The sequence below is a fragment of the Cebus imitator genome, unplaced genomic scaffold (assembly GCF_001604975.1).
Source record: "Cebus imitator isolate Cc_AM_T3 unplaced genomic scaffold, Cebus_imitator-1.0 Scaffold82, whole genome shotgun sequence".
NCBI lineage: Eukaryota > Metazoa > Chordata > Mammalia > Primates > Cebidae > Cebus > Cebus imitator.
Window position 1 is genome coordinate 2,100,183 of NW_016107397.1, and position 14,873 is coordinate 2,115,055.

The 14,873-nt window shown below is 49.7% G+C and overlaps 1 protein-coding gene across 1 annotated transcript in view; it reads right to left on the reverse strand.

Moving 5' to 3' along the window:
* CUX1 (cut like homeobox 1) overlaps positions 1-14,873 on the reverse strand; it is a 437,632-nt gene that overhangs the window by 14,346 nt on the left and 408,413 nt on the right. The window contains exons 21-22 of the mRNA XM_037740392.1: positions 5,666-5,968; positions 385-573 (exon numbers count right to left, since the gene is read on the reverse strand). Coding sequence (XP_037596320.1) covers positions 385-573; positions 5,666-5,968 — 492 coding nt within the window. The remainder of the gene's footprint in view (positions 1-384; positions 574-5,665; positions 5,969-14,873) is intronic.

Consider the following 14,873-nt stretch of genomic DNA (forward strand, 5'->3'; position numbering starts at 1 on the left):
TTAATTCTCTCTCTGGTAACAAAGGAAAGCCTCCAGCCACACGGTACATGCGCAGTAAACGCTGTAATAGCTGGGTCAGCCACCCACACAGCAGAAAAACCAAACGCAGCACCCCCAGCGCTGTTCCGATCTCCTTGGTTAAAAGTGCTCCCGGTGCGAAAAAAGTCTTTAGATTCAGGCTGCTGGAGACAGAAAGTTACAAATATTTCCAGCCCTCTTAGATACTCATTAGCTGATGACCATCAAAACATATTTTTTTTGCCCTGTCCTCCGGTGCCCTGGTCATGGGTCAGTCCCTCCATCAGCTGTGTGTGAAGGATTGGAGAGAAACAGCCTGTTTGTGAATGAGGACGCAGCCGGCCAGGGCGGAGCTGGGCGACTCACCTTTCTTCTCCATCCGTTTCATGTCCATCAGCTTCTCCACATTGTTGGGGTCGTTCAGCCACAGCTGCATCCGGACGAAGGGCTCCCGTCCTTTCAGACTGAGCTTATGCCAGGGTTTTGGGCGGGCAAGGAGGTCAGAGACGGAGCCTTGGGTGAGCCCTAAGATGGTTTCCCCAAACAAGCGCTGGCCTACAGAGAAAACAGAAGCGAGACAGGTATCATTACCGAGAGCCAGGGATCCGAGGGGACAAGTATGTGTCACAGTTAAAATCAGACACAGGACTTTAAAGGCCCAGGGTTGGGCTGGCGATGTCCTAGCTTACAGCAAGTGTGTGGTAGAAATATATCTTCAACCAGACTTTTAATACACTCCGTTGGCGAGGGCGCTGGCATTGCCCTTGAATTCTTCGTACACATAACTGATGATGTTTCTCTCTTTTTCTTTTTTGAGACAGAGTTACTCTGTCACCCAGGCTGGAGTGCAGTGGTGCGATCTCGGCTCACTGTAACCTCCGCCTCCCAGGTTCAAGCGATTCTTCTGCTTCAGCCTCCTGAGTAGCTGGGACTACAGGCACGTGCCACCACGCCTGGCTAATTTTTGTATTTTTAGTAGAGACAGGGTTTTGCCATGTTGGCCAGGCTGGTCTCAAACTCCTGACCTCAGGTGATCCACCTGCCTTGGCCTCCCAAAGTGCTGGGATTACAGGCGTGAGCCACCACGTCCAACCAATGATGTTTCTCTTAAGCCTTCAGCTGGGTGCGGGGGCCAGAAGGGCCTCTAGGGGGCTGAGGCAGGAGGATTACCTGAGTTCAGGGATTTGAGACCAGCCTGGGCAACACAGCAAGACTCAGTCTCTACAAAAATACACACACACAAAAATTAGCCAGGCATGGTGATACACACCTATAGTTCCAGCTACTTGGGAGGCTGAGATGGGAGGACTGCTCGAGCCCAGGAAGTTGAGGCTGCAGTGAGCTATGATCACACTACTGCACTCCAGCCTGGGCAAGAGAGAGAGACTGTGTCTCAAAAAGAAAGAAAGAAAGAAAGAAAGAAAGAAAGAAAGAAAGAAAGAAAGAAAAAGCCTTCAGGCTTTGTATGTGCTGAGGTCACGCTACCACCTGTGGCATTTCTCAAGAGGCAGTGAAATCCCTCAGCCAGAGCTCAGGATGTCACACAGCAAGCAGGAGACCTCTCTCGGACAATCTCAAATCAGAGGGCAGCCTGTGTCTCCTTCCACAATTAGCAAGGTTATCAGGTCTCGCTGAGAAAATGGGGCACACAACCCACAATCACAGCAGGACGAAGGAGAGAGAGCTGCCCAGCTCTGCTTTGCTGAGAGGCAGCCCGATTCCAATTCCAAGGTTGGCTTTTGCAGCATAGGCTGCCTTTGCTAAATAAAGTAGCTGGAAGAGGATCAAAACCCCTTCCCAAATACCTTTTCTTCTCCCAGGCAGGGGTAGGTAGCCCACTTCACAGGCTGATCAGAGGGCATTTCACGATGGAGAGCACAGCCGCATTGAATTGGCAATGCTTGTCGGAGGCTCAGAAAGAAACGCTCACTTCTCTGAGGGCCATTCCGCTGCCGGTTTAGAGGGCCACCACTTGTAAAGGTACAAATCGGGATCAATGAGAACCTGGATGGCCTGATGGGAGTACTTGAATGAACAGGACTTATTAGGTGGAAGTGGAGATTGGGATCAGAGGGGCCGGCGTTTAACCCCATAAAGCGTACAGATCAGAGCACCTCTCCCAGTCCGGGGCAGGGAGACGGCAGAGGGCTGGCTAGTTGTCTCTGCGGCTCACATCCTTTGAAACAGAAACACCTCACACCAGCTCCTAAGAAGGGGTCTCCAAGTAAAAGATTACTGCCTGGAAAACTCTGAAGTTGAGAAATTAATTTCTTATTAGTGTTTTTTTTTTTTTTCCCTAAAGAAAGGGTCTCGCTGTATTGGCCAGGTTGGACTTGAACTCCTGGCCTCAAGCAATTGTTCCACCTCAGCATCCTGAGTAGCTGGGATTACAGGTACGCACCATCATGCCTGGCTTGGTCATTTTAAACTCAAAGATAAATTTACTGATTTTGTAAATCTGTGGTTTCTCTGCGTTTCAAACTCTTTCACCTATAAATGTCCCAAGTCCTTATGATTTTTTTTTTGCAGTTGTTATAAGTAAATTTTGTTTAATGCTAACATGGCGAACGAATCTATTTTCATTCCAAGGAGCTTGCTATCTTCAGGAAAGCAATAAATATGAATCGCTAGTTACTTTTTGCTTCAGCCTCCCAGTTGAATGGGGAAGAAAAAAAACCAGATGATTATTCCTGGATGATTATCTGCATTACGCTTAGGACTATCACTCTTAGTCCCAGCCATGACTTTTAATTTTGATTGCTTTTGGGCTACAGACCCCTTTGAGAACCTGAAGAAAGCTACAAACCCTCACCCAGTAAAACCAACATCAACGAAAACTCCATAATGATGGCGGCATGGATGATAACGCCAAGCATCAGATCTCAATGTTCGCAACCTTGTAACTGCGATCTTGCCACTAAACACATCAGTGTTGAAAACGAGACTCTCCCCTGTAATCCCAGCACTTTGGGAGGCTGAGGTGGGCAGATCACTTGAGCCTAGGAGTTTGAGACCAGCCTGGGCAATATGGGAAACCCCATCTCTATTTAAAAAAAAAAAAAAATTAGCCAGACTTGGGGGCGTGTGCCTGTAGTCCCAGCTACTCGGTAGGCTGAGGTGTGAGGGCTGCTTGAGCCCAGGAGTTCAAGGCGGCAGGGAGCTATAAGCGTGCCACTGCACTCCATCCAGCCTGGGCCACAGAGTTAGACCCTATTTGATTTTCAGCATTTACGCGAAATGCCACTTCCTGTATGGGGGTAGGCGGCAGCGATGCATCGGGCCTGCTTCCTTGGACATGTGACAAGCTATGAAGTGAGAAGTGACTTAAGTCTAGGAATCCCTGCACATTGCAATAATTGATGAACACATGGGACTTAGAGCCATTTTTTTTTTTTTTTTTTTTTGAGATGAAGTCTCGATCTTGTCCCCCAGGCTGGAGTGCAATGGCACAATCTTGGCTCACTGCAACCTCTGCCTCCTGGGTTCAAGCAATTCTCCTGCCTCAGCCTCCTGAGTAGCTGGGATTACAGGCACGCGCCACCAGGCCCAGCTGATTTTTTGTATTTTTAGTAGAGACGGGGTTTCACCATGTTGACCAGGATGGTCTCGATCTCTTGACTTCGTGATCCACCCACCTCGGCCTCCCAAAGTGCTGGGATTACAGGCTTGAGCCACCACGCCCGGCTAGAGCCATTTTTTAAATCAACAGCTACAGTCTATTTTTATGAACTGACTTCATTATACAAGGTCTCACTGATAGGACGACACTGTCTCCTGGTCTGTTTGGTTACCGCACTGTACAGATGAAGGGTGGGAGGCTTCCAGCGGACAAGCTGGCATGACCCCTAGGCTGTTAGATCATTGAGCAAACTTTAGTGGAACTCAGATACTCCCCCGCCCTTTTTTTTTTTTTTTAATTATTTTTTTGAGACAGTGTCTTGCTCTGTTGCCCAGGCTGGAGTACAGTGGTACCATCATGGGTCAATGCTGCCTTAACCTCCTGGGCTCCAGTGATCCTCCCAACTCAGCCTCCCAAGCAGCCGCCATGCTCGGATTTTTTTTTTTTTTTTGAGATGAAGTCTCGATCTTGTCCCCCAGGCTGGAGTGCAATGGCATGATCTCAGCTCACTATAACCTCCACCTCCTGGGTTCAAGCCATTCTCCTGCCTCAGCCTCCTAAGGAGCTGGGATTACAGGTGACCCCCACCATACCTGGCCAATTTTTGCATTTTTGGTAGACATGGGGTTTCACCATGTTGGCCACACTGGTCTTGAACTCCTGGCTTCAGGTGATCCACCCACCTTGGCCTCCCAAAGGGCTGGAATTATAGATGTGAGCCACCACACTCAGCGCTTTTTTTTTTTTAAATTTATTTTTTATAGAGACAGGGTCTCACTGTTGCCTAGATTGAGCTAAAACTCCTGGCCTCAGGTGATCCGCCTGCCTTGGCCTCCTAAAGTGCTGGGGTTACAGGCCACCTGTCATCTTCAGGTGAGCCATGGTGCTCTGCCTTCCTTTTCTTCTTATCCCATGGGAGAAGCAAAAGACACACAAGGCCTTTCCATGAGTAGCCAACTCGGTAGGGTTGTGCTTGCATGTACTGCACAGAACACTGACCCTTTAACTGACTTCCACCCTTGAAAAATAAGAAGGCTAGGCCCCACGCGGTGGCTCACGCATGTAATCCCAGCACTTTGGGAGACCGAGGCGGGCAGATCACGAGGTCAGGAGATTGAGACCATCCTGGCTAACATGGTGAAACCCCGTCTCTACTAAAAATACAAAAAAATTAGCCAGACGTGGTGGCAGGTGCCTGTAGTCCCAGCTACTCGGGAGGCTGAGGCAGGAGAATCGCTTGAACCCTGGGAGGTGGAGGTTGCTGTGAGCCAAGATCATACCACTGCACTCCAGTGTGGCAACAGAGCGAGACTGTCTCAAAAATAAATAAATAAATAAATAAAAGACGGATAGAAAGGTGTGTTTCCAACCTCCATGTGCCTAAATCAGGGAACTCTGTCTGGTCAACACCACACTGTGGGAGCATGGTGGTTTAAAGTGACGAGCCAGGCTTGGCCAGCGTGGTGGCTCACGCCTATAATCCCAGCACTTTGGGAGGCCAAGGTGGGTGGATCACCTGAGCCCAGTTGGAGAACAGCCCTGGCAGCATGGTGAAACTCCACCTCTACTAAAAATACAAAAATTATCTGGGTGTGGTGGCACATGCCTGTAATCCCAGCTACTTGGGAGGCTGAAGCAGGAGAATCGCCTGAACCCGGGAGGCGGAGACCATAGTGAGCCAAGATTGTGACACTGCACTCCAGCCTAGCGACAAAGTGAGACACTGTCTCAAAAAAAAAGAAAAAGAAAAAAGAAAGAGACAGTCTGAGTGGATCTTTCTGAGTCCACTCTGACCCCGTGCTCATCTTCTAAGGTCCCCGTGGGGGTGCAGGGTGGGGAGGAGGTGGGGACTGACCTGCAGAACTCACGCTCCTTACTGTTCACAACTATAGGGTGTTTCATGTTCTTACCGGGCGCCTACACGAATTGAGACTCTGTGGCTGGCTCAGCCTGGGGCCCGCCCCACCCTTCACCGGCTCTGCGAACTCCCTGCCCCCTCCTGACTCGGCAGCCGAGAGGAGAACCTACCGAGGTTGTTGTCCGTCAGCACCTCCTTCACCCGCTTGGTGATGCCGTAGGTGTCCAGCTCCGGGGACATGGCTACCAGTTCTTGGATGCTGAGGGCCGAGTGTCCGGAGAGAGGCAGCGGGGTTGCGGGCTGGGAGTCGGATGCTGGCGGGTCACTGGGCTCCGGGGGCTTGCCATCCTTGTTCGCCTCTATAGGGGGACAGGGCTGCTGGACCAGCTCGGTCAGGCTCTTCACCGACTCGCTGGAGCTCATCGGGGACTCAGGGGCAGGGCTGCAGCTGGCGGAGGTCTTTGGAGTGCTTTCTGTAATTAAAGCACAGGAGAAACCGCGCCTGAAAATAGCTGTCTTTCACCGCGAACATCCACGTCCCTTATCTAGGAAATACTAATTAAACGCTCTGTAGGCGAAGCAGACGCCAGGGTTTTCTGTTGGTCTTCGTGAATGGTTTCATATTTTTTTGACTGAGAGTCACCTCTAATCTTCTGTATGAAAAAACAAAAATAGCATCACTGGAAGAAAAACTAAGGGTTTAAAAGAGAGGCTTTGGAAGGCTTAGCATGAGGGTATTCTGCTAAAAAACGATTAATCATGTTATCACTATCATGGTTTCTTCTAATGAAACCCCAATCATTTGGTAATTCAGAAGCACTCTGGCGAGGTCATAACTTGTGTAGTTATTCTGTCCATATTTTCCAGAACAAATAGCATAGACAGATTGTTTTAAATAATGTGTAGTCACCACAGTTATGAAGACCCTTAAGAGGAAACATGGCTGTGTGCAGTGGCTCACACCTGTCATCTTTGGGAGGCTGAGGCAGGTGGATTACCTGAGGTCAGGAGTTTGAGACCAGCCTGGCCAACATGGTGAAACCCCATTTCTATTAAAAATACAAAAATTAGCCAGGCATGGTGGCTGGTGCCTGTAGTCCCAACTACTAAGGAGGCTTAGGCAGGAGAATCACTTGAACCCGGGAGATGGAGGAGGCAGGGAGCCGAGATTGCGCCACCACACTCCAGCCTGGGTGATACAGAGTGACACTCCATCTCGAAAAAGAAAAAAAAATATGAGGAAACACATGGCCATAGCTTTTGGTCTCCCAGCACTGTGGGGCTCAGGACCTAGGGTGGTTTATTTCTATTTTTTTGGAGAGGGGGTCTTGCTCTGTGGGCCAGGCTGGAGTGCAGTGGTGCAATCACAGCTCACTGCAGCCTCGACCTCCTGGGCTCAAGCAATCTTCCCGCCTTGGCCTCCTGAGGAGCTGGGACCAAAGGTGCATGCCACCATGCCCAGCTGGTTTTTGTTGTCAAGACCAGAGAACTCCATAGCACCCAACTCTAGAGGCGAGGAGAGGAGGAACAACCCCTCTGATGCCCCAGCTCTTAGACATTTTAGAGTTCTGCATCAAACCTCAGGACTTGCTCTGAAAACCAGGTTCTTTGCTGGTATAAGGCATGCCGTAACTGATGCCGGAAGTGACTGGGCTGCTGTGGATAAGCCAGACTCTACATTCTGCTCTGCCTTGCTGGCGTTGCAGTGAGTGCCCAGTGGGAAATACCAGCTGGGCTGTGCTGATGAGTGGTCCCTCTGGCCTATAATCTGATAGCAGCCCATAAAACCTGATGAAAGAGGCTGAATTCCAGTTCTGGGATGTCTGGGATAAAGATGTCGGCCATTTCCTAATTTCTGCAGATAGAAACTGTCCAGGAGGAAAAGTGGCTTCGTGCTGAGGTCCTGCCTGCAAGCCAGAATCTCCTCTGGTCCAGCTCAGTGTCTTGGCACGATCCCTCCCCACATGCCCACTGAGGTAGACACAGGGTAAGTCCCCACAGTGCCAGGTAAGAGGGCTCAGGCCATGCTGTCTGCTCCCAGGGTCTTTAAAAAAACTGTTTTGTAGAGATGGGGTCTTGCTATGTTGCCCTGGCTGATTCGAAATCCTGTGCTCAAGCAATCCTCCCACTGCAGCCTCCCAAGTAGCTGGGACTACAAGGCATGCACCACTACACCTGTCTAGTTTTTTATTTTGTAGAGATGAGGTCTTGCTATGTTGCCCAGGCTGAACTCCCGGCCTCAAGTGATCCTCCCTTCTTGGCCTCCCAAAGTGCTGGGATTACAGGCATGAGCCACTCTGCCTGGCCAAGAGGATCTTACGCTTGCTCCTTCTCCCTTGGGCCCTAGAAGGTCACTCCGTCACTATCAGCACCAGAGTAGATACCCCGAAATACTTGTTACCTGGCTGAAAAGAAAATGCAGCACATAGTAGCAACTTAATGTTAATTTACCATTTAACTCATGAGTCCTTTTCTGGACATACTATATCCAGGATATGCTAAACCTGCTGTAAATACATTCCAAATACAAGGAGTATTTTGTATTCATATCTAGAAAGAGCAAAACCCCAAATAAAACAACTGCAACTTAAGCGATCAACCTGTGTATCATCCTGAACCCTCATAAACTTCCACCATCGCATAAAGCTGTGTCCTTGACCTGGGAAATCAGGTTAGAAACAGAAAAACACACGCCAAACTGGCTTTTGAAAGATGTAGAGGAGACAGGCGGAAGAGGCAGAAATGGTCCGTATAAATCTTTAGGGCAATGTGAATCTTACAAATCAGATTTCTTCTCTCTGCTAACCCCCCCGAGTCACCAGAGAACTGGATATAAAACCCCGCAAATGTTATTTTTGTGTCTGAAGCCGGCAGAGGAATTGTACTGTAAGGGTGGCGTGATTCAGCCATGCGAAGGACCGGCCTGGCAGATCATCCGTCTTGCTCACCGGATACTGTCAAGGATGGCATGAATTCCCCAAATGATAAACAGATTTCTTTTCAGGTTTTGTGTCCTTTAACCCACAGCAAGGTCAGCACCACGGCCGCCTGGCTAATAAACCGCGTGTGGCACTTCCTCGTTTTCTTCTGGGCGCTGGTGGAGGCAGAGCTCGCCGTGAAACTCACAGGCTGTGCTGTTCTTTCTTCCAGGGATTCCCTGTGAGCCGGTGGCATGGATTTCTGCCATCATGGACCCCCAGGAGAACTAAACAGGGGCGCTCACTCGTGTTACAGGTATTTCTCTGTGCTCTGGGATGCAACTACAGACAAAGGCAGGACCCCTGAGATCAAAGCCCTTTCCGAGCCCTGAAAGGTCCAGGTGTGTGAAAGCGTCATGTGGCAGCTGGTTGCTGGAGGTGGCCTGTTTCTGTTTCTCTACTCTGAGTCTGAATCTAAAATGCAGAAGACCTTTTGGAGGCCGAGGTGGTCAGATCACTTGGAGGCCAGGAGTTTGAGACCAGGCTGGCCAACATAGTGAAACCCCAATTCTACTAAAAATACAAAAACTAGCCAGGCGTGGTGGTAGGCGCCTGTAATTCCAGCTACTGGGGAGGCTCAGAACATCACATTGGGAAGAAAATCATTCTTTTTTTTTTTTTTTTTTGAGATGGAGTCTTGCTCTGTCACCCAGGCTGGAGTGCAGTGGCACGATCTTGGCTTACTGCAACCTCTGCATCCTGAGTTCAAGTAATTCTCCTGCCTCAGCCTCCCGAGTAGCTGGGATTACGGGCACCTACCACCACGCCTGGCTAGTTTTTGTATTTTTAGTAGAGTTGGGGTTTCACCATGTTGGCCAGGCCGGTCTTGAACTCCTGACCTCAGGTGATCCAACTTCCTTGGCCTCCCAATGTGCTGTGATTACAGGCATGAGCCACCGCACCCAACCCTTTCTTTTTTTAATTATTATTTTTAACTGCATGGAGTGGAACAAAGCTTGCTCTTTCAGAGAATATTGCTTTAATCACAGGGCTCCATGTGCTAATTTTTGGAAAAGAAGAAGTAATGTTTCTTTTCTATTGACCGTATTTTGGACAGTGCACAGAGGGTCCCCTCACCCTGGCCACCCCGACAGGGTGAGCCACTGCGCCCGGTCAAATGTGTTTGTTTCTATAAAGACCTACAGCCAACACAAATCTCATGACCAAGTGCTATTTCTCCCACAATGCCTGGCACATGACAAGACACGTGGGTGACAGACTCAGAAGGCCACATCCCGTACGATGCGTTTATCTTTTTAAAGACATTCAACATTTTTTTAAACTTTAAAAAAGAGACAGCATCTTGCTATGTTGCCCAGGCTGGTCCTTGAACTCCTGGCCTCAAGTGATCTTCTCACCCTGGCCTCCCAAAGTGCTGGGATTACAGGCGTGAGCCACTGTGCCCAGCCACTTGCCACATTTTACAAAGGTAAAATACAGTGTTCTGGCCGGGCGCAGTGGCTCACGCCTGTAATCCCAGCACTTTGGGAGGCTGAGGCGGGCGGATCACCTGAGGTCAGGAGTTTGAGACCAGCCTGGTCAACATGGCGAAAACCCATCTCTACTAAAAATACAAAAATTAGCCAAGCGTGGTGGCGCGTGCCTGTAGTCCCAGCTACTCCAGAGGCTGAGGCAGAAGAATCGCTTGAACCTGGGAGGTGGAGGTTGCAGTGAGCTGAGTTTGTGCCACTGTACTCCAGCCTGGGCAACAGAGTGAGACTGTCTCAAAAAAAAGAAAAATGGTGTCCCAAGACACACAGCCAGGAGCTAGGGGGATGGGCTATATTCTAAACAGCCCCTGGACACCTGGCGGTGCCTGCATCCAGCACCCAAGTGTGTGTTGGTGACGGAGTGACTCTGCTGCCCGCGTTCCCAGGCACAGCTTTTCTACAACCCACGTCGACATGTGTGCATCTCCAAGACTTAACGATGAGTCACAAAAAGCTCATCTACTCATGGGATTGTGGAAGGGAACCAAAACACATTTCATACCAGGCGTGAATGGAGCAGTGAGCTGAGGGCGTTTACATGTGGCTTCATTCAATTGTCCTAATGGCCCTGGGGTGGAAATTTACACCCTATATCCCAGAGGAGAAAACCTAGGCTCAGACAGGCAATCTGACTTCGTTAAAGTCACACAGATGGTGCAAGGATCGGAACCAGATCAGGAGTTGAAAACCTCGATGTTTCTACTGATCCTGCTGTCTGCCAATTCCCATGTGAATCGCAGCCTACCATCATTCCTGCGTTATTTCACTCTCGCTTTATTTTTTTTTTGACAGGGTCTTGCTCTGTTGCCCCAGCTGGAGTGCGGTGGTATGATCATGGCTCACTGCAGCCTTGACCTTCTGGGCTTCAGAGATCCTCCCACCTTAGCCTCCTTGCTAATGTGTGACTGCAAGTAGCTGGGACCACAGGCGTGTGCTACCACGCTGGCTAATTTCTGTATTTTATGGAGAGAGATGCGGTCTTGCTATGTTGCCCAGACTGGTCTTGAACTCCTGGGCTCCAGCAAACCACCCCCCTCAGCCTCCCAAAGTGCTGGGATTACAGGCATGAGCCACCGCATCTGGCCTACTCACATATTTTTAAAGCACCTACTCTGTGTCTTGGGGATAAGAGAGAAATCAGACAAAAATCTCGCTTCCAAGGTCTCTACAAGCCTGCAGGACTGGGACAACTGAAAATGGGTAATTTGCATATTTTAAAAGCCTCACTGCACGGTCCCATCCATCCAGTCTTTGACAGCAATAGTAAGGTGTTATATTTAAAAAGTGATCTATGTAAATTAATTTTTGCTTTTTTACAAGACACTGGATATGGCATAAGAGGAGCTTGGTTAGCAAGCTACAGAAAGCAGAGACGGTGACTCAAGGCCCTCTGAGATACACAACACATCCAGGAACTATAAAAGGATTATGAAAAATATTATATTCCAAAAACAGCAGGGAAACAGCAGCTGCCTTAACTTTTCAATGGGAGCAATTGAAAACGCGCACCCGCCGTAATTCTCAGAGACATATCTCTCGGCGGTTCATCCGACCCACTGTTGAAATTTCCATATTCGGGATTCTATCTGCAGTAATAATAACCCAAATTCCATTTAGTGTTCATTTGAGCAGTCAGGATAAAGTCATTTCTTATTATCTTCCCACTGTGTAAAAAACAGCTTGAAGGTGGGAAGTCAGCAAGCATTTTCACCAAAAAGTAATTATTGTAAGTGACATTTTTACTGCTGGCATGCCATAAGGCGAACTGTGCGTTCGGAAGGACAAGTTGCTGAAACAAAATGACAGGGTACTCCGTGACATTCTGACAAGAACCCAAACATTATTTAACTGGCGGCTGGTCTGATGCACCACTTTTCATTCTGTCCATGGTGTCGGCTTTGAGCCCAAGCCAAGCCAGGAAATTCCAATGACTATACAGACAGACACGTACGGAAGGGTGGGAGGAAGGAGGGAGGAGGTTAGGGGAGAGGGGAGGGTGGTCGTGGCCTGGCACTTGTAAGTGTGAATCAGCAGGGGAGCCGGGCGAGGTGGCTCACGTCTGTAATCCTGACACTTTGGGAGGCTGAGGTGGGCGGATCGCTTGAGGTCAGGAGTTCGAGACCTGCCTGGCTGATGTGGCGAAACCCCGTCTCTACTGAAAATACAAAAATTAGCCAGGCGTGGTGGCACATGCCTGTAATGCCAGTTGCTCGGGAGGCTGAGGCAGAAGAACTGCCTGAACCCAGAAGGTGGAGGTTGCAGTGAACTGAGATCACGCCAATGCACTCCAGCCTGGGTGACAGTGCAAGACTCTGTCTCAAAACAAACCACAAAAAACAAACAACAGTAACAACAAAAAAAAACCCCACCACAAATAATAAACAGCAAAGGAGCCCGGGAGGAGAAAAAGAGAGCCCAAGGGAGGGGTTGGGCCTGGCGGGGGCAGGGAGTGGCGCAAGATACAAGGAGGCACGGCAGGCTCTGAGGTACCCACTGTGGGCATCCTGGGGCTGGCAGGAGGCCTGGAGGCTCAGAAAGACTCTGCCTAGCCTGTGGGCCTTGCCAGCCACTGGCACTGATGGCTTCAGAAGCCAGCACCAGTCTGGATGCTTCCTAGCTGGCTTTAGAGGGACAGATTGTGACGTGGGCACCCGATCTGCTCCTGGGCTGACCCTGTGCTCTGAAGAGATCACACCCCCTCCGGGTTTATGTCTGGAGTCCATTTAGAAGAAATGAGTTTCTCAGCATCAAAAGGGAATAGCATGTTCACTTGGCCTCCTGTTTGTTCGTTTTGAGATGGAGCCTCACTCTATTGCCCAGGCTAGCACGATCTCAGTTCACTGCAACCTCTGTCACCTGGGTTCAAGCCCTTCTCCTGCCTCAGCGTCCTAAGTAGCTGGGATTACAGGTGTGCACCACCATGCCCAGCTAATTTTTGTATTTTTAGTAGAGTTGGGGTTTTGCCGTGTGGGCCAGGCTGGTCTCGAACTCCTGACCTCAAGTGATCTGCCTGCCTCAGACTCCCAAAGTGCTGGGATTACAGTGTGAGCCACCACGCCCAAACCTGGCCTCCTGTATTTTGGTCATACAGGCTCAGATCACAAACATGAGACCCTCTTGTATGACCAGCTCTGAAATTTCTGAACACCAAGGCTTTCCTCGGTGGTGGCGGCGACGCTGGGCTCCTCGGTTCCCGAGCCTTGCTTCTGAGTCCAGCAGCAGAAGCTGACAGCCCTGGATCGCCACCAGAACGGTCCTGCGTCTCTGTTAGACGCAGCCCATATGAAAACCTAGAGTATTCTTCTTTTGAGTAAGACTCTCATCTTGACTGATTAGCAAGAGCTTGAAACAAAATGTGTGGCGACTTTAGCAGATGTCACAGAGACCCTCGGGAGATTTCCATGCCTCCTTCGTGGGCCACGGGACACTTCCCCACCACGAAACAAACAAAAGTAGCTCAACAACATACTGATGAATAGCAGAGACGTACCCAGCGTGGCCAGACAGCAAAATGGCTTTCTTTCCAAGAAGGTGAATGCCCATGTCTGATGCCAGCAGGGGAACGCAAAGGTCCAATTTCTGAGGGTCAAGGTTGGCTTTCTGCCCCTTGGGAAGGTCTGTGCCCATACAAATGGCAGCATCAAGCTCTGGGCACATCCCTCGCCAGCCCCAAATCTATCCACTCACTGTTTTTCAACAGCAGAAAGAACTACCCTGAGAAAGATTATGTAGGAGGATGGGGGTGTGTGAACGGTTGGAGTGGGTAGCTCTGCCCCACCCCAGGAAAGATCAATGCCCACCCCACCAATGGGTGCCAGTTTCTTTTATAAAATGGAAGAGCAATTATTTCTCTCTCTCTCTCTCTCTCTCTCACACACACACACACACACACACACACGCACCCTCTACAGGGACTAAAGAATAGGATAAGATGAACTAGGTCCCTGGTACCTAGTAGGTGCTGGGGTGTGTCTGTGTGTCAACTATGTAGCCATTGTGTATGTGTGTGTGTGTGTGTGTGTGTGTGTGTGTATTTCTGAGGGAGGGTCTTGCTCTGTTGTCCAGGCTGGAGTGTAGTGGTACAATCTTGGCTCACTGCAACCTCTGCCTCCCAGGCTCAAGTGATCCTCTGACTTCTGCCTCCTGAGTAGCTGGGACAACAGGCATGCACTACCATGCCTGGTTAATTTTTAAACTTTTTGTTGAGACGAGGGTCTCACTATGTTGCCCAGGCTGGTCTTGAACTCCTGGACTTAAGTGATCTTCCCGCCTCAGCCTCCCAAAGTGCTAGAATTACAGGCATAAGCCACCGTGTCTGGCCAATAATACATATTTTTAGGTTTGCCCAAGAAACTCCTATAATGACATGGGAGCGAAAGTTATTTCTCTCTCACTTTTGAGACATGGTCTCATCCTGTTGTCCAGGCTGGAGTGCAGTGGCGATCATGGCTACTGCAGCATCGACCTCCCGGGCTCAAGCAATCCCCCTGCCCCAGCCTCCTGAGCAGCCAGAACTACAAACATGCACCGCCATGTCCAGCTAATTTGTTATTATTATTTGTAGAGATAGAGGGTCTCACTATGTTGCCCAGGCAAGCCTTCAACTCCCAGGCTCAAGTGATCCTCCTGCCCTGACCTTCCAAAGTGCTGGGATTACAGGTGTGAGCCACCATACCCGACCCCAAATACTTTATTACCAAAGAAAACCTACTTCAATTAGAGCGAGGTTGTTTAACTGGTGCAGTTTGTATTTTACCTCCCCAAAGCTAACTTCTGAGGTGCTCAAAGATGGGCCCTGTGCCTTCCACGATGGGGAAAGCCTCCACATGCCGAATAGTGGGGGCACAGTTGTGAGCAAGGCAGACCCTGTGACCCCACATCTTGCCACCAAAGTGGGAGGCCGATGTTGC